The 23,178-nt window shown below is 57.8% G+C and overlaps 1 protein-coding gene across 1 annotated transcript in view; it reads left to right on the forward strand.

Annotated features, from left to right (window-relative positions):
- Nucleotides 1-23,178, forward strand: part of UMODL1 (uromodulin like 1) — a 67,332-nt gene that overhangs the window by 32,320 nt on the left and 11,834 nt on the right. The window contains exons 8-19 of the mRNA XM_073887054.1: nucleotides 853-965; nucleotides 2,362-2,581; nucleotides 6,536-6,673; nucleotides 7,173-7,745; nucleotides 8,858-9,115; nucleotides 10,446-10,558; nucleotides 12,364-12,577; nucleotides 14,930-15,067; nucleotides 16,518-16,855; nucleotides 21,551-21,696; nucleotides 22,205-22,441; nucleotides 22,690-22,849. Coding sequence (XP_073743155.1) covers nucleotides 853-965; nucleotides 2,362-2,581; nucleotides 6,536-6,673; nucleotides 7,173-7,745; nucleotides 8,858-9,115; nucleotides 10,446-10,558; nucleotides 12,364-12,577; nucleotides 14,930-15,067; nucleotides 16,518-16,855; nucleotides 21,551-21,696; nucleotides 22,205-22,441; nucleotides 22,690-22,849 — 2,648 coding nt within the window. The remainder of the gene's footprint in view (nucleotides 1-852; nucleotides 966-2,361; nucleotides 2,582-6,535; nucleotides 6,674-7,172; nucleotides 7,746-8,857; nucleotides 9,116-10,445; nucleotides 10,559-12,363; nucleotides 12,578-14,929; nucleotides 15,068-16,517; nucleotides 16,856-21,550; nucleotides 21,697-22,204; nucleotides 22,442-22,689; nucleotides 22,850-23,178) is intronic.

Below are 23,178 nucleotides of genomic sequence, written 5' to 3' on the forward strand. Positions count from 1 at the left end.
CTGACCTTCCAGGAGGCTCCTGTTGTGGGCAGGGGCGAGGCTGCCATCACAGGGACTCTTGCTGCCCTGAAGATGGCAAAGGTCCGGAGGGGCCCTGATCTAGAAACACACAGTATTCACCCTGGTGACATTTCTGTGGCCCGTCGTGGTGTGCACACAGAGCAGTGGTAGACCATGCCTCCTGCCCAGGCTTGCCCGCCGGGGAGGGGAGCGGCTGTTAGGTCATCAGGGAAGCAGACACACAGCGGGACCGGCTGTGCATGTGGACTGCACTCTCGGCACTGAAAGAGACCTGTGTTCTCCTGTCTCATCATACTTGTCTAGCTTGGCTTACGTCCAAGCGAAGGGTGCCTCCCGCGCAGGGTGACGCCCTTACTGGTTTGCAGGGACAGAGTAGGCCCTCCGGGCGGGACTTCGGTGCGTAGAGCTGGAGGGTCCTGGGTGAATGGGGCACATTGGTCAGCAAGTACGGGGGCCTGCATAGGGCCCGAGGAGGGCCTGGTGGGCCGGGCAGGTGAACGGGGCAGGAAGGCAGGAGCCATGGGGTGTGAGGCGTGGCGGGAGGGACCTTCAGACCTCACGTGTGGCGGCCGAGTTCGGGTTCCCGCTAGTGTGGGACAGCTGCTCGTGTCCCGCCCGCCCCTCTTCTGGCTTAGAAGTGTGTGTGTGTCAGGGGGCTCCTTCCCTCCACGTCCCCCGGCGCAGCTCCGCATCCCGGACACCTGCCTCCGTTTGTCCTGGAGGGCCTAACAAACGTCCCATCAGAAGAAGAGACTTTCTGGGGAGCAGGGACAGCAAGGCGTGTGACTGTGCGGCACCGATTTTGGCTAATGTGTGTTATTGCTATTGCAGACGCCCGCGAATTCAAAGTCACCGTCAGGGTCCTGAACCGCAACGCAACAGAAGACCTGCTCAACCACAGCGGCCCCGAGTACCGGGACTTTTCCCGACAGCTGCTTGGCGAGGTAAAGCCAGAGTGCAGACACGGTGCCCCGTGGGGGCGTCCGAGTGAGACACCTGCACGCATGCATGCACCAGCCCCCGGCGCTGAGCCCCTTCTCTGCGACTGCGCCCCCCCCAGCCCAGACCCCGCACTAATTACCCAGGCGCGCCCCCTTATGGGGCACTGCATCTAGATTTGAGACAAACCGTCTTTGAAAACCATGCTCTGGTTCAAATGGGCTCTTGATGGTGCAGCCAGGTTTTCTGTGGAAGCTTCCATCGGGGGCCCTGGGCATTTATCTACCTCCCTGCTTTGGGGCGGCGTTGCTGGGGTGGCATTTACCAGGGATCGCGGCATCCGTCCCTCCCCGAGGCTAGCAGGGGACAGAAGCACGCAGCCCGGGAGGACCTTTGGGTGACAGGCCAATTAGAGAGCAAAGGGACTTGCTAAACCATCGAGAACCATGAATGGTCTAAGATTTTATCCTTCCTGCCAACTGGTAAGTAAGCGTGTTCCTGTCGGCTGGTGCTGGTGGAGGACTTGGGGTCCTGGGGTCAGTTCCCTCTGGGCCGCAAGTCCCACGGGGTGACGTGGAGGGACCGGGGGGGGGCTGGGGGGGCACACACAGTGGTCTGCGTCACAGCCGAGGAGCCCCGAGCTGAGGCAAAGTGAATCTTGTAAAGGGCTGAAAGCAAATCCGCCTAAACGTGGCTCCAGAGAGAGACACTGTCTTTACGGCAGCAGACGTGAACAAATCTGCCCTTTGCTCTGGAGGGGCCGCTGTCTGTCTCCTGAGGTTGTTCACCCCCACAAACATCTTGGAAAGAGACTTTGGAGCCAAGGGGCAGTTAGTGCCTCTGCTTGCAAGATGTGTAGACGTGGGACAGGCGGAAGGAGGGTGTCTCTCCTCATTCACCTACCTGGTGATTCTTGTGCTTGTGCAGACATGGTGTGGGGTGGGGCGGAGCGAGGCTGGTCTCCCTCGCTCGGCATGCTGGTCCTGAGCACCTGCTTGCCCCGGGGCTTCCCCGGGGATGCAGCCAGGAAGGGGGGCAGCTCCAAATAGCCCCTCACGGTCTGTCTGTCTCACACACACATTACCTGCACACGGATTTTCAGGGCACGCAGAGTGGATTGTGTGTCTCCGGCTCACAATGGGGAGCCCAATTGTAGGTTACCGTGGATTCTCACAAAGACCGACAGGCCCGGCCCGGCTGTCCCTGGGGAGGCCCAACTGGGGTGCAGGGAGCCGGGGTGTCTCTGCTTGCCCCGAGAGGCTGGTTGCTGGGCACCTTCTCTTGGTCATGAAGGGGACAGATCCTGTGCGCTATCCGTGCGTCACATGGGCCCCGCTTTCAGGTTTTGAAGACGCTGATGGGAGCATCTGCTCTGAGTGGCTGTTGTCTCTTCTCGGCTAGGTTGAAAACTCCTTCCCGCCCGCGGTGTCCGACCTGTACAGGAGAGGGAAGCTGAGGATCCAGATCGTCTCTCTCCAGGCCGGAAGCGTGCTGGTGACGCTCAGGCTGACGGTTCAGGACCCTGAGTTCCCAGTGGGAATCTCCACTCTGGCCCCCATGCTCCCGCCTCTGCTGGCCAGCACGCTGTTCCAGATCGACCCGCGGGGGACACGTGTGCAAGGTCGGTTCCCCTCCACACCCAAGCCTGCCGCCGGCCAGCCACGCTAGTTCAGGTCCACGTTTACTTTACTGTAAAAGATCGATCAAGTACGTGAAATTCGTAGCCTTATTCTGTGTTCCTGCCTGGGATCTGGAAGCCTACCCGCATCCCGCACCTCCCTGCTCCGGGTGGGAGAGGGACCCCAGAGCCCGGGGAGCTCACTTCCGTAGGTGGCCCAGAATGCAAGGTGGGATGGGGCTGGAGGGCCCTGGAGGGGACGGGCACCGGGGGCTGACTCTGCGTCAGGGCCCAGCACCACTGCTGCCGCGCCACCTGCTAGCGTGGGCGTCTAGTTCCTTGGCTCAAACGTTATGTAATTTTACTTGATGTTGCCTTGAGGCAGGAAGTCACAGATCAGGGGAGGGGGAGAGACCTAGAGACAGAGAGAGAGAGGAGGGTGGGGTGGAGATGAGGTAGAGAGGAGAGAAACAGAGACATAGAGAGACAGAGACAGAGATACATACATAGGGAGAGACAGAGCGTCAGAGAGATAGAGACAGAGAGACAGAGACATGGAGAGAGAGAGAGAGAGACAGAGAGTGACAGAGATGTGGAGAGAGACAGAGACAGAGAGTCAGAGAGACAGAGAGACTTGCTGGTGTGTGTAAGAAAGGTTTTGCCACTCGAATCCGGGGATGAAGTTCCACGCAGCGAAAGCACCTGCAGCCTCCACGTCAGCAAGCCTGCCTGGGGCTCCGTCTGGGGAGCGGGTGTCTGAGCGTGGGCTGTCACCTCCTTTGAGCTTGGTCACGTTCTGGCTTGCTGTTCCCACCCCCCCCCCGCCCCCAAGGATGCAGGGAAGGCCGTGGGATGGTCACATCTGGAGTCACACCTGGAAAACCCCTGCCTGCTTAGCCTGGGGGTCGCTGTGTCACTCACCCTCAGGGATGGAGGTGGCAGTGGTCCCCTGCACCTGGGAGGCCTGCTTACGTGGGCTCAGGGGCTAAGTGCAGGGAGGCACAGGGTGCCATGTGGGTGGGTCCTCAGCAGGCACCCGCACGACCCACCTGAGACCAGATCCGAGCAATCCTCAGGTCACCCAGACACCCGTTACGTGCTACTTCCCAGCCCTGTCCCTGTGCACCGGGCATTAAGTTACTCCAGATCTTTGCCAGTGTGTTGAGTGGTGACCCCCAAAAGAAATGTCCACCTAGAACTTCAGACTTGTTTGGAGGAAGGGTCTTTGCAGATAAAATTAAGGTAAGGATCTGAGATCATCCCGGATCAGAGGAGGAGAGACCCAGACACACAGGAGAAGGCCACATGGAGGCGGAGGTAGAGGCTGGAGGCCACAAGCCCAGGCACACCGGCAGCTCCAGAGGGAGCGAGGCCCTGCCGCACCTTGACTCTGGACTTCGGCCTCTAGAAGTGTGGGAATGAGCCTCGTGGTTTCCCGCCAGCCTGGAAGCTTGTGAGGATCTGAAGGGGGCCTCCGAGAAGTAATGTACAGGAAGAAGAGGGTCTTCATCGCTAGCGTTCTAGGGCTGTTAGCAGGTCCCGTTACTCGTCCCTGTGAGGTTCCAGAAGCCCCTCTGCAGTTATGAGCCCCCCCGGCTCTCGCCCTGTAGGCTCCCTGCCCAACGGCAGGCTGTTTGCTGAGGGGCGGCTGTGGGAGGCCCCCCAGGGCTGGGACCCCTCTTCTGCCCAGCGCCTGGGGCGTGGGGCACCAGGCCCCGTGCAAGGTCTTCTGACCCAGTGACCACTGGCTGCTGTCAGCTTAGCCTGCAGGCAGCGCCACCCCCGCCCGCCCCCGGCCACAGCCCCACAGTGGAGATTCCCACTCGGGCAGGCAGCCCAGGCCTGAGCCCTCCCCAGAAGCGCCCCAGCCCCACGGGCGGGGAACCAGAGACCGCAGAAGGCCAACAAACCACAGCCCAGAGAGCCGCCCCCCCCGCTCCGTGGCTCACACAGAAATGCTATTGTTGGCGGCCTCGAGCATTCCTGGGTGATTTGGGGGCTCTCGCCTGCCATGAGTCAACATGTCCTACAGCGTGGGGGGTCACGTTGTCATGACCTCAGCTTCTCCCTGAGGCCCATCTGTTGGGGGGGGCGTCCCTGGGTGGCCACGTGTCCTTGGTCTTCCTCCAGGAGGGCGTGCCCCTCGCTGAGCAGCACCCTCTCCCTACGAGCCGCGCCCTCCAGGGGCCTGCTCACCCTCGCCCCAGCGGCCCAGCTGGAAGGGGCAGAGCACCGCCGCACGCTCGGGGCCCCTGCTCGTGTCCTTGGCTGGCGGGTCCAGAAGGTGCCGAGGCCACCTGGCAGCTCTCACCGCAGACCTGCCTCCTCCCTCTGAACTCCAGACCCAGAACCACCTGGCCTGGGGCTCTCATGCAACTCCCAGCGAAGCTGTCCGTGCCTGACTCTGGGCTTGCTTGCCAGCTGGGTGCTGGGGGAGCTAAGGCTCGGTGAATCACCATGCCTAAAAATAGCCACCCAGTGCTCAGTGGTGGGAGCTCCGCTCTCCTCGGGGCCCTGCTGCCCGGCCAGCCTGGGCTCCATCCCCAAAACTCCTCAAACTGCCTGCAGGCTGGAGGTGGGGCAGGGATCCGGGAAGACCAGAGGGCCGGGGCACCGGGGTCCTGTGTGTGAAGGAGCCCCTGGCAGGGGGTGGGGCATGGAGGGGTAAGTGTTGCTTCAGCCGATGAGCCTGTTGGTCTTAGGGAGCTGTTTCTGTGAGCGTCCGTTAAGATCACGTGAAGCAAAACTGAAAACCACAACAGGAGCATAGAGCACGTGGCTGCAGAGCTTTCTCTGCACAAAACTGAACTTGTGCCCTGTCTTGACTTCAGTCCGGGCCGAGTCCGGGCTCCTCTGCCACGCCGAGCACGGATCGGGCTCTTCTTCCTACAGCTCCGGGGAAGCTGGTGCAGAAGGGTATCGTGACCGGTCTGGGCACGCATGGGCCGCCCAGCCCAGCCCAGCCCGGGCGGGTGCCCCAGCCTGCTCCCCTGGATGATCTGAAGGATGGATTCTTGGGGGTGGGAAAACCATGCCCCCCGCCCCCAGCTCCTCCTAACCTGGAATATAGCTGGAGATATTTATTCCTTAAGGTTTATCACACGTATTACACGTAGCACTTCGTCAATCAGTCACGTGTCAAAATGCAGGAGACCATCAGGTGTTTCCTTACGAGAGTGGGGGTGGCAGTCATCTGGGGGACCGGGAGGGGGAATTGGAGAGCGCCGGAGAAGGAAGGGAATGGGGATCCCCGGGAACCTAGTTTCAGGGTTTGGCTGATGCTAGTCCTGGCTGCTGCTGGTTGGAAATTCCCCGGCTGTGGTGGGCATGGTGCGTGAGCAAGCACTGGGGAGCCCTGGGCGGGGGGTTGATTCGCTCACCTGATGCTCTTCCTTGCTCAGCTCAGGAGGGTTCCCAGTGACGTGGGGTCTTTGGGAGTCTTAGTTTCCCAGACGGGGGAGGAAATGTTCAAGGGCCATTCCTATCTGAGTCGCCAAAAGTTCATGTTATACTTAACCAGACTCCTCTGGTCTTGGTTACTTTTCTTTGTTGAAGTGCTAAATGTTAGGAGATATTGGCACATCAGAGAGAAGGGGAATCATCCCGTTTTGGGGGGTCTGGGAACAAAGAATCAACAAGAGGGGACTATATTCATCCCAGTGGCTGCTAATTGCTCCAGAAGGAACCGACATTCCCTAATCTTTGCCCCCAGATCAGCCAGCCAGCAGTGAAGGTCGGCACAGGCAGATGTGCTGTCTTGGGTCAGGGGCAGGCTTCTGGAGAGGGCTCTGGGCAGGGCCTCCGTCCCGGGGCCCGCAGACGCCAAGGGCACACCACGGACTCCCAGACTTCATCCCTCTGACTGTCTGCTGCAGAGATGCTTGGGAAGAACCCTGCTCCGTTGCTGTTCTGTTTCTGAGTAGCCTCTGTCCTGTTTCTCTCCTGCCCGCCCTGCAGATTGGGATGAGTGTGCAGACAGCCCGGGGCACGACTGCTCCCCCGCTGCCCAGTGCATCAACCTCGAGGGCTCCTATACCTGTCGGTGCCGCACGGCCAGGGACGCCAACCCCTCCCGCGCGGGCCGGGCCTGCGAGGGTGCGCCCCCACCCCGGAGACCTGATATCCCATATCCTTTCTAATATCCACAGGCCACTGTCCTGCAAGCTCTCCTTGTGCATGTAATGCCCAGCAGGCTGGTGACGGTGCTTAGCACCAAGCCCTGCACTGAGCCCAGATCTAGAGAAATTGCCCCATTTCCGCAAGGGCCCGATGGATCCATCTGAGGCCTGCAAGAACGGAGGCCAGCACTTACGTCTCCTGGCTCGGTGGCATCCCGGGTGGCGCTCCACTCTGGCACATCTGAGAGCTCTCATTTGTCAAGTGGAGAGGCCCGCCTCCCTCTCTGAGAGCACGTGGGGGGCTGTGGACATGGGCCCCACTAAACATTCATAATCCCATAATCTCCAATGACACAGACTATGTCCCTCCTTGGGCCCCACCTGGGGGGCTCTTGCCCGGGGGTGGCATCAGGTGGGTTTTGCTTAGGGTCTGTGGTCCAGATGTCCCCTCTGAGAGTGGATGTGTGTCTCGGCAGGTGACGTGGTGAACCCCACAGGACGTGTCCTGGCTCCGGCAACAGGTGTAACAGCCCCAGCGCTCGGCACAGAAACAACAGCCCTTGGCCGGGAGACTCCGGCCTTGTGGCCCGGCCCTGGGCACCCCTGGGGCACCCCTGCAGCAGGCCAGGCCCAGACCCCAGGGCCCCCACCCAGGAGAGGGGGCAGCGGCGTGGTCAAGCAGGACAGAAACAGCACAGGGCAAGGCATGGGGGAGGAGATGCCCAGCATGGCTCCAGGCTCAGTGACCGGCCAGTGGACGGCCAGCAGAGCTCCCAGGACAACCCCTAGCTCCCCTCCTGGGACCATGAAGGGCTTGCTGGACACCACCGGATGGTTATCAAGAAACTCCACCACGGAACTGTCCTTCTGGCCCACTCCTACCAAGGGCCCCACAGACCACATCGAGTGGCACACCAGTCTCCCCGCTTGGAATACACCACCAGCACTTCTGGACCCCACGGAACCACAGCACTTGGACCCTGGGCCATCCAGCTCCCCAGACCTACCCTCAGCCCCCACCCCTGAGTCTCTGAAGCTTCCGGGCTGTGGTGAGTGCCTCGGATGGTGTGTCCTAGGGGACGCGTGCCCCGAGGCCCCAGCACACCGGGAATCAGTTGAGTCCCAGTTGGCAAAGCCTCACACAGTCACTGAGTCCAAGACCTTTGAGAAGAATCAGGTGCATTGTTCCTTGTATGGCTGGGCCAGGCAGGGTACAGCGTGGCCCCGTCCCTGGCAGTGGCTTCTGTCTTGTTAGGACAGGAACCTGGTCCCTGAGCGTGCTGCTGTCCTCTCCTCCCAAGCCTTCTGGTCGCCCATAGCTGGAGCAGGAAGTCAGGCCTCAGGGGGAGCCTGTGGGGTGCATGTATCCCATTAAGCCCTGTGGGACATCCCCCAGAAGTGTTGGACACCCCGACATTTGCATGCCTCCCCAGCAGTGCAGGCCCCTCGAGCCTGGTGCAGGCCCCCCACTGGGTTGACCCCCAGCATTTGCACTGACACCACACAGAGGGCTTAGCCATTGCGAAGGTCGCGGGGCAGCGCTGTGGGGGATAGCCCTGCGTAGGAAAGCTCCCACAGGGGAGGCCACACTGGCATCTCTGAGCTCACTGCGCTAGCCCGACCCTGGGTCGCATCCAAATAGAACTAATAGAACAAAATAAAACTAACGTAGCTAACTAGACGTAGCTCCATCACTGCATTCCCTCTGCTGAACGGTGCGGGTTCCAAGACGAGACTTTAAGCCCCAGTAAGCCAGGGCTGTCGAGTGCCCCTGGATCACCCTGCAGGAATGGCTCTGTGGCCAGCCGGGGCCCCCTCTGCTGACCCCTCTATGAGTCTGCTCAGGGGTGGAGGTGTACCCCCTCTGGAAGAGCCGCCCACAATCTGCTCAGGAGGTTTGCTTTGGGGAAGAGCAGGGACCCCAGTGGCAGAGAGGAACACAAATCGGAAGGGGCTCAGGAGGGCCCTCCGGGGAGCCTGCACCACATGCGTGGCTAGCAGCAGGCGACTTCGAAGGACTTCCCTGGCTGGCGTCCCTGGTGCCCTCTCGTGTCCCCGAGCAGTGTATTTGATGGTAGCGTTTGGCGAGGCTTCTCCGGTCATCTCTCCTTGAAACATTGGATTGACTTCAATCTTCTCGGTGTTTCTACACATTTCCCAGTTCCCGTCCCCGTCGGAAGGGTCACCGCCTCCAATGTCACCAGCACCAGCTTCCATGTGGCGTGGGCGGCGGATCTCGCCCTGCACCCCACCTTCCAGCTCACCGTGCTCCCCATGCGGAGCCCCGCAGTGCACCTGGAGACCCGGGACGCAAGCCTGACGCTGTCGGGACTGGAGCCTGGTGTCCTGCACCTGGTCGAGATAGCGGCCGAAGCCTGTGGGAAAGGAAGTGCCAGGGCCCGCCTGAAAGTGAGGACAGGTAATATTGGTTTCAGAAATGCTTGTTGCCGCTTGTTCTTAAAGGGAGGGAGCAAGTATGAGAACGATTTTCAGCACGTTCAGGTTCAAAAGAGCTGGATTCCTCTGTGAGTGCCAGGGTTTTTGGCCTCTTACCGACCTAGGAATGCTGGCGCCGCTCTCCCGGAGCTGGCTTTCAAAGAGCAGCCCAGGAGGCAGCGAGTTTCAGGGAAAGGCGAGGGGCAGACCATGGGCAACGCAGGGGCGCAAAGCGCTCAGGACTCTGTCTGTCCCCAGAGGTGGCAGCCGCTTGCTGCCCCGTGTCCTCGCCGGTACGTCGCAGGAAAACACATGTGGTGCGGGCGTACTGAGCGTTCTGCACGCCCTCTGATTGTTCCCGCTCTCAGCGGACCTGGACTTGGCTTCTAGGAAGGACAGGTAGACAGTGGGAAGTCTGACAGTCGGACGGCTCAGCTTCGCGTGGTTGTGATTGTTCGGTGTTCAGATAAATCCCTTGTTTCTCCTCCTTTGCACCTGCCATCCAGATGTTTTCCTGAATGTCTGACTTGCTCAAACGGCCAAGGGCTGGCTGATGTTGCAGATGGGTCCTCAGATCTTGGGCCGCTGTCTCGGGGCTGACGGCAAGGTTCTCTGAGGCGGGGTGCACAGCCCTTGGGGGTGCCAGTAAGAAGAGTGTACAGCTTCTGTCTGTGTCCCTTAAAGGACCGATCAGCTGTGAACTGGGAAATCAGAGGGAAGATGGTGTGCAAGGACGGGCAATGTTCCTGGACCACATTCTCGTACCACGGCCTCCTAGAAGCCCCACGTGGAGGGCAGAGATGCTAATGGAGCAGGGACTGCCCTTAAGCCGCGGAGAGACAGTGCTCTAGGAGAAGGAGAAGCGGATCAGGACCTCTGGGCACTCCGCTGTGGGCTGCGGACCCCGACAGTGGTGGGGCAAGGCTGCCCCACGCCTCCATCGGCCCAGGACAGCCAGGGGTACATCTGTGGCCCTGGCATAATTAATGCACTGTGGTTCCTTTCACTATCAACGTTGTCCCTGCTGGTAAATCATCCAGACGCCACACAGGGGTGGCGAGGTGAGCGGAGGGGCTGTTCTTGTTCCACAGCCTCCAGAAGATTCTCCTTCTGGGCGCAGGCCATGTGCCGGCATCCTCTGGGGTCAGTGGGCGGCATCTGTGAGGGCCGGGCACCATCAGCCTCGATGTGATGTTCTTTCTGGCCACAAAGAAAATGTCGAGATGGAGACGTGTTACCAAATACGTGACCTAATGCTTTTCCCGTCACCTGAGGCGTTGCCGCTCCAGACGTGTTTATTCTCTGTCCTGCAGCGGCCCAGAAACTCAGAGGCCGAGTCAGAATAGCAGATGTCATCTACGTGGAGTCCTTCCGCAACCCAAGCAGCAAGGAGTATCGGGACTTCCAGGAGCGGTTCTTTAGGATGGTGAGTTGGAGAAACCGCCCCTTCCTTTCGGGATGTGCTGAGGGAGGTGGGTAGAATCCCAGTCACAGCCAAGCAGGCGCTCGGGACCCCTCATCTCCCAAGGGAGCTGGGCGTCCCTCGGTCCGCCACGAGACACATCAGCAGGTGGGAGCCACGCCCTGTCCTCTGTTGGGTCCTCCTTTACACTGTTAGCTGTTGAGCGAGCCTCCTTTATCGAGGTGGGGCCTCGTGGAGCAGAAAGCCTGATGAAGGAAATGTTTTAAAAAATTGACATTTATTTCACGTATCCTAAAATTCACGCTTTCAAAGTGCTTAGTGTTGTGGTTGAGGTTTTATCTGTGAAATTGTGCAACTGTCACCACTAATTCCAGAACATTCCCATCACCCCCAAAACAAGCCCCGCACCCGTTTCCTGCGACTCTCCCCCGCCCCTCCCCTGGCATCCCTGACAACCGCCACTGTGCTCTCTGTCTCTGTGGATCTGCCCGCCCTGCACGTCTCATGTGCCAAGAATCACGCAAGACGGGACCTTCTGCATCTGGCTTCTTTCTCTGAGCGGGCTTCAGGGCAAGTCCAGGATGTGGCAGGGACTTCCCCACACTTTATGGCCGGATAACTGTCCACCGTATGGACGGACCATGTTTTGGGTATCCATTCACTGGCTGGAGTGCATTGAGATGCTTGCAGTTCCTGGCGAGCATGAATAAAGCGCTGATATTTTCCCTAATCTTTCTGGTGCTTCCCCTGCCATCCCACGCACACTCCCAGAGATGGTGTCCTTTTACAGGTCAGTCGGGGCGGCAGCCTCCATGTTCTTTGTTGCTGGAGGTTGGATTCCCCTTTGACACATAGAGGATGCACTTGTCATGATCTCGTGGTCTTGTTTGTACCATGGACCTCTCGTCCATTTTAGCTTTTCCTCACTCTGCGGTTTAAGACCAGGAGAGAGGGTTTGGCAGCGCCACCTCGGGGCAGAGCGTGCTCACACCATAGCGTGATACCTGCATTTCTGTTCTACACTGAAGGCATCACTAGCTGATGAAATGGGTCGCGCTGCCTCTAGGAAGTGTCCCTCTGGGGCTCCTCGGGATCTGGGATTCTGCCTTATTTGTTCTGGGTGCCCAGCTCCTGGCCCAGTGCATGGATTCAAGCACTGCTGATGGCTCGATTCAATGGCTTCTTTAGGTTCCGTGATGGTCACGCATAATACTAAGCAACAGCACTGAGCATCAGCCCACAGAGCCCTGGGGGTCACATGCAGCAGCCCCATTTCCACTCAAATGTCTGGATGAATCCTTCCTCTTCAAACCATGTCCTTGCTTGCCTACTTCTGGAGACTATTGTTGGTTTGTCTAGAATTTCAGGATAGCAAATAATCGTGCACCGTATCACATACGTAGGACTTTCGGACACATTTTGGGAGGTTGTGGGCTCATGTGGCACCTTGTCCCTTGTCACTTAAGTGAGGAGCCTGGAACTTTGTTTTGAGACTAATTCGAAGTGCAGCCAAAAGTGACTTTAATCCAAACCTATGACAGATCCCTCTCTGTCCCCCCAGGACAGGGCTTTTGCATCTTGCCCGCACCGGCCAGCAGATATGCTTTTGGGGGACGGGGCTCTTCCCGGGACCTCAGGACCCACAGGCACTTGTGCTGGGCTTGGGACACGGCACACAGGCCGAGGCCCAGAACTGAACTTGGTCTTGGCCGTTTTGCTGCTGGCCAGACTCCCAGGAGGTGCCCCTTGGGTCAGGTGGCCGGCTTCCTCTCGGTGGGCAGCTCTTTTCACCTGCGGTCTCTCTAAAGGTGCGGGCTTCCTTGCCAGCCGCCGTGCTCCGGCTCGTGGACACCGGCGGGGTCCACATGGAGGTGACCCGCATCGCCAACGGCAGCGTTGTGGTGGAGTTTAACCTGCTGGTCACCGCAGACGTGGATGCCCGCGAGGTGTCCGCCGCGTTCCTCGTGGCCTTTCGGAACGTGTCTCTGCTCGAGGTGGTCGGAGGGGACACCTTCATACAGGGTAGGTGGAGGCCGGGCCCCCCGGAGACTTACCGTGTTCTGGAAGAGAGGCAGAGAGAGCCCAGCTTCTGCCTTCATTTGGAAGATGTCACCCCGTGCACCTCCTCTCAGGGGCCCCCCTGCAGGAGGTGAAAGTGGGGAGCAGATAGGACCCTCATTTCTCTGATCACTACTGTGTTGTTTCTGAAGGTTTAGGGGCTGGAAACACCCTGGCTTGAAGCTGCTCAGATGCCCAGAGATGCTGCTCCCCTTCCGGGGGCCGCATCCCATCCTGGGCCTCCTCTGCCACCCACATCACTGGGCTGAGGACGCACCTGTCCCTCTCTGCAGTCACACTTCCTCCCAGGCAGTTTCCAGGGAGATCCTGGTAAAAATAACGGAAAAGAAAAGCATCTTCTCTCAAGTCGTGTTCGTCAGCTCGAGCTGTCATAACCAAATACCACAAGCGGGGAAGCTTAAGCAACATACGTGTACGTTCTCAGCTCTGGAGGCTGGACGTCCACGATCCCGGGGCTGGCTGGTTTGTTTTCTGGGGCAGGGCCCTCTCCCTGCCATGTGGACAGAGGCTTCTCACTCTGGCCTTCCCCCTGTGTGCGCACAGAGCTCTGGTGTCTCGTCTTCTAAGGACACCACCCCTGTTGGGTCGGGGTCCCACCTTTATGGGCTCATTCAGCCTCAATTACCTCCTAAACACGCCATCTGCGTACGGTCATATGAGCAGCTGGGGCTTCAACGTATGCATTTTTTAAAGAGATTTAATTTATTTGGCAGAGAGAGAGAGAGAGAGAAAGAGAGAGAGAGAGAGCGTGCAAGCAGGGGGAGTGGGAGAGCAGGGAGCCCGATGTGGGGCTCCGTCCCAGGACCCTGGGATCATGACCTGAGCCGAAGGCAGATGCCCAACCAACTGAGCCACGCAGGTGTCCCAACGAATGTATTTTGGGGACACAATTCAGTTCATAGCACGTATCACACATGAAAATAGGTGATAGAAAAAACTTAGAGTTACATGTACAAAAACCATCAGAGACCATATACGTTATTTTTCTGGTTTTTGGAATGAGACGGGTTTTCTAAGTTTTTAAAAATAGAAGGCAAACAAGCCCACAGAGGCAAAGGCTGAAATATTTGACTCTATAAAAATGTCAGCCTTTTATATTAAACAAAATAAAGGCACCAGTGTGAAGAAAGCAACACCCCAAAACTGTTTGAATAACCTGATGAAGAATTACATCCCAAATAGAGGGAGAGATCCCCCATGTCGATAATAAGGTACTATGAACCTGCACTGATCTTTATGACTAAGATAAATGCACGCCAGACCTGAACAGAGAACGCAGGACAGAAGAGACACAAATGAGTAGCAAAGAGCAATAATCACAGACATTCCCACTGAAACGGGCCACCCATGTCCATCTGGGAGCAGTGGGGTTTTAACCAGAAACACCTGAACACTGGCCAGAGTGGGCCACAGCGGGCCTCGCGGTGGGAACAGGATTTGCTCGAACTTCCTGGAAATCAATTTGACGATATTCACCAAGAGCTTTACAGATGTCCACCTGCTTTGGTTTGGGAACATCACGTGCAGGACTTCAGCCTACAGAAATAACCTCAGTTTGGACCATAGTTCATAGGCAGAGATACCCACCCTCAGTGTTACTTTAGAAGTAGAAGACTTGTAAGCGGCCGGCAGTCCTGTCATAGGGGAGATATTAAGTCAACCATGGCCCATCCGTGCCATGGACTGCCATGCAATTATTTTAAAAAGTGAGGCTCGATGAGACAGGAAATACTCCTGAAACAGGGGTTAGGGAAGAAAGCAGGACTTGCGTGTGTGGGGAAAGCATGACCCGAGCTGTGTCACCGTCTGTGTTTTAAAGGACCAGAATCACTGTGCAAACTGTTCTTTGCGGGAGGTGGCCTTAGGTGTGGATTGTGCTGTTTGCTAGGCTGGCCTGATTTTTACCCATTTTCTGCAGTAAACCTGTATCACCTGTGAATAAGAGTAGCTGAGCGTAGAGACCCAAGCAAGCAGTGAGCGTTGGGCCTTCTGTGGGGACGGGCTTGCTACGGGGATGCTTAGGCACAGCGTAGGAGCTGCTCTGTGCCCTGCCCCGCCCCCTGGGGACCAGGAACCCTCCTTCCCCAGCGGCCCCCTGGAGGCGTCCAGACACTGGCCGAGAAGCAGGTGCCTCCCTGTCTCCTGGACTGGCCAGCTTTGCGGTCACTCCATAATTTTCAACTCCGCTGCCCGAGATGTGGTAGTGGGGGGGGTGTGTGTGAATAGCAGCACGGAAGTGCCCTCGGGCCCCGTGACCCCGTGACCATGTCCTGTCTTGTCTCTGATGTCGCGCAGATTACGACGAGTGTGAGAGCCAGGAGCACGACTGTGAGCCGGGTGCGTCCTGCCGCAACACTCTGGGCTCTTTCACCTGCAGCTGCGCGGGCGGCGCCCCCCGCTTCCCTGTGGAATATTCTGGAAGACCCTGTGACGGTGAGATTCCCATAATCCCTTTCCCGAGATACTGTCGGGTGATCTGTTCTCTTAAGGACGTTCGTTTGCAAAGTGCTTCCTTTCCAAACGAGGCCAGCATACTTTTATGTCTTGGACGCGTTTTCTAACGTGCGTGCATGCGTGTACATGCACACGTATGTGTCCCTTCACGCTCTCCCGTGCGTCCCCAACCTCCTGGGTGGCACCGCGTATCTCCAAGTGCCTCTGGTGAGAAACTACACACGTAAGGTCCACCGTGTTCTCTCAGATTCTAGAAGATGACCTCCAAAGCCTACAACCCATGTGATAGGCAACACGTGGGAAATGTTTCTGCTCGGCCCTTTCTTTCCACCCAGGACTTTTCCCATTAAATGGGGCCTCAGTGGATTCAGCACTGACCCCGAGGTGACCCTTGCCATCCAGGGATCTGTGGTCAAGTGAAGCGAGACAGACGTTTATACAAGTAAACACTTGTCGCCGGGAATATGGAATGTGTTCTGCTTGAGGTAGAAGCAGGGGGCTCAGAGGGACTAAGTTGTTGCAGCCTCATGAGTGTGGTCAGGGAGGGCTTCCTGGAAGAGGTGTCTTGGAGCCGGTCTTAAAGGACAGCCTGGACAGCACTAGGCAGAGGGAGCTGCAGTGGAGCAGGGGATGCTGGGTCCATGCAGCAGTGAGGACAGAGCTCCTGATGGTGCACATGGTTCAGGCGCGGTTTGGGCTGGCTGAAACTTGGGCACCTTCAGGAGATGGGTGGGAGAGAGCGGGAAGCCAGCTGCCAGGAAGTAGGTGAGGCCAGATGAGAAGGCAGTGAATGCCACGAGCAGAGGTTTGGACTGCATCTTGGAGATGAAGGAGCTAGGCAGTGGGCGAGCCCGACCTTGAGGGAAGAGAAGACAGGTGCCAGGGTGGCAGGTGATAGAGCTGGGCCCAGGGAGCCGGCTGGGCTGTGTCCCAGGTCTGCTTTGTGCAGACTAGGGAGGAAGCCCTCCGAGAACCCTGCAGGTCTTTATAGGGTGTCTGCGTTCCGGTGGAGGTTGAAACCATGCTTTGGGGGAAGCAGGAAGCTGGGGACTCAGGATCCTGAGAGTAAACATCATTAACTCACCTTAGAGATTAGAGGGCTTGTCACCGCAAGTCCACAGGTTCAGCCCACAATGGCGTCAGCCTGAGAGAGGCCGGGGGCGGGGGGGCAGAGGGCACCTTGGTCTCCTGGCCCACGGGAGCCCCCGGCAAGCCAAGCCAGACTCCGCTGGATGGCTGGCCGGAACGTGGTGCCGGGGGTGGGACTGCGGCCAGAATGTGCAGTCCAGGTGTGTGCTGCTCTTCCCATCTGACCTCACCCCCTGTCCCCCTGCCTTCCCCCAACCCATGCGGGCTGCACAGGCCAGGCTCGGGTGGCACTCCCTAAGCACAGACCCACTCTTGGGTTTCATCTCCTTGTGCCTTGCAGGTGACTTCCCTGGCAACACAGCCCAGGCTCCCAGCCCCTTTCTGGGCCCTGGCCCGGAGCAGCTCCCCACCCCGGCAGGACCCAGGGCTGCCTCTGTGCCGGGTGCCAGCCAGGGCCCCCACGACCCGCCGCAGCGGCTGAAACTGAGCGAGGCGGTCCGGGTGCTCTGCGAGATTGAGAAGGTGGCCATCGCCATCCAGAGGCGCTTCCTGCAGCAGGAATCCATCCCCGAGTCTTCCCTGTACCTGGGACACCCATCCTGCAACGTGAGCGACCACAACAGCACGCATGTGCTCCTGGTGGCCGGGTGGACCGAGTGCGGAACCGTTGTGCAAAGTGTAAGGGCTGGGGAGCCAGGCTCGGGTGCACACAGGGTGGGGGGGGCAGTGCATTGAGCATCAGGAGCACCAGATGGGGAGGACCCACAACTGTCCCAGGGGACCAGGGAAGACTCTGCACCCATGGTCTCTGACTCTAAGTGGGGGACCCAAGAAAGGGGGACTGGATAGGGCAAGTTCTTACCAGGGACCAGACTGTGCCCTGGAATCAGGAGAGAGTTTTGAGCTCTGCCCTGTGGGATTCTGGTGCAAAGGGCCTGGGGTCGACCTCAGGGTTTAAAGAATACTTCCAGTGATTCTGAAGCGTAGGCAGGATGGACAGCCAGTGGGAGAGGAAAAAGGGAGGAAAGCGAAGTGTGTTAACATGAGTGTCCAGGTGTGCACATGTGTGAGAACGTGCATGTGTGTAGGTGAGTGTGTGTGAATGTGCACATGTGTGAGTGTGTGCATGTTTGTGTACGCCGGGCAAGTGGGGTGGTGTGATCAGACCTGGCCAGAGGGATTGTGGGCCTGCGAGTAGTTGTCTTCACTGCAGAGTCCTTGACAGGTGCAGGGTCCTCCGTCTGCCCGCACAGAGAGAAGTCCAGTTAGGGGTGGGACCCCCAGCTGGAGGCACCTCCCGTCTCATGTGCAGGGTGAGCTCTGGGCCCATGTGAGCGCCCCTGGTCTGTGGCAGCCCCGCACCCCGTGAGCTGGGCTGACCCGCTCCAGGCCCTGATTCTTCCCAGGTTGGCTCTAGGTCACAGTTAAGGCTCCTGTGTCTCTCCTTCCTCCCCCCTCCCCTCAGTGTGTGCACTGAGCCGCCGGCAGGAGGGCATCAGCATCCTCCGTGAGCCCCGCCTCACTGGGCATGGTGGCCCCCTGCGGAACGTGCACCCCTTGGGACAGGACGTGTGGAAACCAGCATGGGCCCCAGATGCGTGTGGGGACGACTGTGTGCATAGCCAGGGGACACGTGACAGTGGCTGGGTGAGGGGGGCAGAAAGCTGGGGGGATGTGAGGAGGTGGAAGGTGTCTGCATGGTTCTGGGGGACGGGGCAGCTGGGCCCTGGGTTGGGGGCTGTGCATAGAAGGGCTGGTGTTGTGCGGAGGGGCTGGGAGATGGCCTCAGCAGGGGGCCGGCGTGGCAGTGGGGACAGGGAGGTTGTCCTCATTAGGGAAGTTGGTCCACTGGGCAGGGACTCAGGAACCCAGACCTCAACCCTAAGAACATTGTGATGGCAATTCGAGGCCTTGTTTCCTAGAATGGGGTGGGGAAAGGTCACCCCATGGACCCGCGGGCTGGTGTTCTGTGTGCCTGGTGACGGTTAGGTCCCAGTATCCACGTTTAACCAATGGGACCTGGAGGCTCAGCAAGGTCAATGGGGGGGTCAAGGTTGCCCTGCCTCCACGGACCAGCCCTATGGCCTCTGTGACTCTGCCTTTCCAGGGGCCTTACGGGGTACAAGGAAGGCAAAGGCCCTGCATGTAGATGCTTCTGGCTGGAGCCTGGTCCCTGCTCCTCCGTGGGGACATGTGGGCCCCAGGCACAGGCTGGGCTGAGCTGACAGATAATATGCCAGATGAGGTGCAGGCGTGCCGGGGGCCAGGTGCTAGGGCTGCACGGTCAGCGCAGACCTGGACGTGTGGGGGGCCACGGCAGAGTGGTGCACTTGCACACTGGGCCTGCTTGCCTCTCTCGACTGTGATTCCAGCCTCCTTGGGATCCCTGAGTTGAAGGAGCCACCAGGATGTCCCCAGTAACCACAGAGCCTTCGTCAGCCCCCCTCCCACCCTCCGACCCGCACAACTTAAACATGACCCTGGGGGCTTGCTTCTTTTTCTTAAGGATTTCTGAGACTCACATGGAGGCAGGCTGCACTGACAGGGGGTAGCAGCTTCTTGGGGGCCTCAGTTCTGAGCCCCAAAGCCCCAAAGCCCCAAAGCGGGCAGAGGCTGGAGGGTGGGCACGGGCAGAGCTGCCACCGAGGGTCTCAGATCCAAGTCAGCACGCTGCAGCCTTGCAGAACCAAAGCGAGCGATGCTGGGAATGAATGTGGTCAGTGCAGCCAGGCTGTTCAGGGTGAGTCTCCTACTGATGGGCGGGGTCCCAGGGGCGGGGTCGCAGGGGCGATCCGGCAAGCTGGCTCTCTGCCTTTGTTTCTCTGAGCTACAGACACCTGGTAGAGCTGTTATATTCAGTGGGGTTCAGGACCTGTTCAGAGCAGAGGGAAATGCGTCTCCAGTGAGTCATCCCAGCCCTGGAATCCGCAAAAGTTCTTGATGTTTTTGACATTTACCAAAACCTAAGATTTTCCAGAGACGGACTTATAGAAACACAATGGAGTATATACAATTAGCAGGCTCCGCCTCCTCCTCTTTTTTCTTTTTTTTTGGGGGGGGGTGTGTGTTAAGCAGTTTAAATTTTACTGACCTCCCTATTTTTTAGAAGCTAAATCTAAGGCTTTAGGGCTCTCTGCTAAGTTTGATGTGCTGTGTACAGATCGTGCAGAGAATGCTCAGAGACAAAGTGATCCACGCCCCAGAAGATTCACCAGTGTACAGAATCATCTTCATAAACACTTCCAAAATTCTTGTGGAGACAGCAGGGAGCTGTCCAGGTTGTCTGAGGCACTTTTCCGAGCGATTTTCAAAGGCACCAAATGTACGCCATGGCAAGCACGCACTCTGGCCTGGGTGCCTGGAGCGCAGCCCATCAGAGTCTTGACACTGTGTCTATAATGACTCTTCACCTCCAGGAGCTTCTGCTTCTCAGCTGGAAGAAGCCGCCGGACCTGCAAACATCAAGTAGATAACTATTCCGAAATGGAGGGGCAGGTACTAGCAAATGCAGAGACAGGTGTAAATTCAAAAGTGTTTCAATGCTTCCATTTTTGGAAAATGCAATTAAGAACCTAGGCAAGTTTGTTCTCAGAAGCTAAAGCATCACTAGTCTCTACTAAGGAAAATGAATTCCAAGAGTTAACGTGGTTTTCACTATTTACTTAAAACTATTTATTTCACTATTTATATAAAAACCTAGAGACACCAATAATATCCGGTAGCTTCCAATATAAGCTAATGGCTGTTTGATGTTGTCCACTTACCGGTGCTTGCCGGGTCTGTGTCATATATGCACGAGGAACATACACTTGCTGTAATTTCTTGTAAGCGAGCAGCAAGTAAGGAGTCGGTGTGGGAGCTGAAGAAGCAGAAGAGCATTCAAAACATCTTCCCTGCAGTGACTTTCAGTCCAGAACCATCCGAGAGCATCCACTCCCCCTCACGCTCCTGCAAACTTCGCACCACCTGCGACCCACTCTTGCCAGAGCCTGATTGGCCACTGGATTCCATGTCTCTATGAGATTCGTGGGTCCCATCAGCATGGCTGGTCTCCACATGTCTATTTTCAGCCATCGCTGCCTGGCAGGCTCACCACTTCCCTGCTGCCCACGCCACTTCCGGGGGCTCCTGCTTCAGTGGTTGCATGTTTCCGTGGATGCTCCCCAATGCGGCTTCGTCCGGCACCCCTTTTCAGCCGCACCCCTTGCTTCCTCCTCATGGGTGGTCTGTCTTGTCTATTGCACAGTTTCCCTTGTCTCTTGTCTACTTCTGAGCTGCTAAGGCCGGTGACTTTAGCAGAAGCCGTGCCACGCCCACTGCTACGCACCACCCACGGACAATCCGCAGCTGTCCATGGCTGGCGCTGGGTCCCGTTCTCCTGACAGCGTAGGAGGTGTCTGTAAAGGGGTGCTGGTCTTGGGAAACCCACCACCATGATGATCAAACTCCAAGCCACGAGCGAGCAAAATGCTGCAAACGAATGTAACTTCAGGCCTTTGGTCAAACAAGAGACTTGGTTAGGCTCCAGTATAATGATGGTGGTTTTCACAGAAATATCCGTCTCCTCCTATCTGCTCTCCGCTGTAGCACATCGTGCCACTGCCCACCTTGGGATCTCTGTCTCTGTTTTGGGCTCTGGAGAAATTCTGGAACTCTTGTGCGCTTTGGAAGGAGCATGGTCGTGCTCGGGCGCACTGCTGTCTGGAGAGTCTCTCCCTCTGGTAAACGTTCACACTGCAAGAAACTAGTCCTTAATCCCAGTCAACTTTAACATGATTTCTCTAGCTCCAAACCAGTCCGCTCTGCACTTTGTCTATGGGCTTCACTTCATGTACAGGGACTCACTCAGCGTCTTTCCCTGGGGGCTCAGGTGGGCAGTGTGCTCACACGCCCTGAGTCCCCGTCATGATGACCGTCCCTCTCTGGAGGTTGGCCTTTGCTCCTGGGGCTCCTTGTTATCTGCCCGGACGATGGCACTGGGAGAGAATCCTGGTGGTCTAGTGCAGTCTTTAACCCAATGATTTTAGCTCGATTTCTCTGGGGAGGGTCTTGTGCTCTCGTTTTCAGAAATGTGCTGGGGGATTATGTGGGGAGGAATCTGATCTATTATTTGGGGATATCAGCTGATCCAGTTTGCCTCTGCTTCTCCTCTGATGAGGAAAAAGGGCATAGGACAGAGGCTAAACCAGGGGTTGGCACTTCACACGCTGTTTGGCATTTGATGTTAGGAAAAGATTGTCATGGTTTTTATATTTGGGGGACAAGCTTTAGAGAAGAACCACCCCTCCTTCAGCACCCAGAACCATGGTCTGCAGGCATGCTGGGGGGGCCTGCTGGGGCCCGGGAGTGCACTGATGCCCTGTTTGTGTTCAGAACCTGACAAACACGGTGGTGAGGACCATGCTGAGGAACGACCTGTCCCCTGAGGGCATCATCCACCACCTGAAGATCCTGAGCCCCATCCACTGTGCCTTCCAGAACGACCTCCTGACGTCATCGGGCTACATCCCAGAGTGGGGGTGAGTGAAGAGGTCTCTTCCCATTTCTCCCCAGCTCACTTCTAGCACCCTCACTTTGGATTTCTTTAGGGTTTCAATCACTTGAGGACCCTTCCGTGAGACTGACAGTGGCCAGGACTTGGTTAGTAACTGCCAGCTCCCCTAACTCTTGTCTTCACTTTTAAATTAGGACTCAACCAAAGAAAGCCAGATATGCACCCTAGCCAATCACATGGGACACCTCTGTTCTAGTGAGCCCACCCACGGCTTCCCCATGCCGATGCCTAATCGGGGCCGGCCTGGGGCCTCCCCGTCCCACTGTGAGGCTGACCACCGCCCCTGCCTGTCCTCCAGTCTCCTCCAGACCCATGTCGGGGGGCTGACACACCACTCCACTCAGCTCAAAATAGGTAGCCTTTCTTTGCCTGTTCCCATTTGGGTGGTCTGTCTTTACTTGCACACTCCTCCAGGGCTGCTTTCTGGGGAGGGGCCACAGAAGCACACCTGCTGAACCCACTCACTCTTGCAGGGTTTATACCATTATCGAAGACCTCCACGGCTCTGGAAAATTTGTCACCGAGATGCAGTTATTTATTGGGGATTCTCCTATACCTCGAAATTACAGCGTGTCTGCCAGCGACGACGTCAAGATTGAAGTGGGGCTCTATAATCAGAAGAGCGACCTCAAGGTGGTCCTGACCGAGGGCTGGGCGACGCCATCCAGCAATGCCAGGGACCCGGTCATGTTCAGCTTCATCAACAACAGGTGGGTATCGGGTGCAGCTTACCTGGGGGCCTCTGCGTTCCCAGACCCCCATGAATAGGTGGGCCTGGGTTTTCAGCAACGCTAGAGTCTCTGGGGAACGGGAGAGCTAGCGGTCCTTGCCTCCCACGCGCAGTGCGGAGGGGACGCGGTGTGTGGGCAGAGGCGCTGCCAGGAAGCCCGTCCGGGAATGGGACCAGGTGGGGGGGGGCCGGCTCCTGACTCATGAGTCACCGTCCCGCCCTTCCCAGCTGCCCCATCCCCAACACGCACACGAACGTGATCAAGAACGGGGATTCCAGCAAGGCCCAGTTTAAGCTGAAAATCTTCTCTTTCATCAACAACTCCATCGTCTATCTGCACTGCAGACTTCGCATTTGCATGGACTCCCCTGGGACCACGTGCAAAATAGTAGGTGTTGCGCTTTCCTAAACTTGTGTCTGGACTCGCGCCCCTGTTGCTCTGAGGAGGGTCGCTCTGTTAGCTGAAGCCCAGGGCTTGGGTGGCTCGGGGGCCTGACTTCTGGGAGGAGACACGGGGCCCTGCACACTGGGCCCCAAAAAGGAACAAAATGAGGTGTGGACAGTGGGCAGCCCATGGGTGGATGACCCGTGTGACCAGATGGCTAAGCTTCGTCCTTCTGGAGGCCGTACCACCTGCTGGCCATCACGTCACATCCCATTCCTGCCCATGACGCTGTGGGGCTTCTCCTCTAGGTGGTTTAATGCATATTCAGGTGT

The sequence above is a fragment of the Callorhinus ursinus genome, unplaced genomic scaffold (genome assembly GCF_003265705.2).
Source record: "Callorhinus ursinus isolate GAN/ISIS: 27379988/994484 unplaced genomic scaffold, GSC_fseal_2.0 scaffold75, whole genome shotgun sequence".
Taxonomy (NCBI): Eukaryota; Metazoa; Chordata; class Mammalia; order Carnivora; family Otariidae; genus Callorhinus; species Callorhinus ursinus.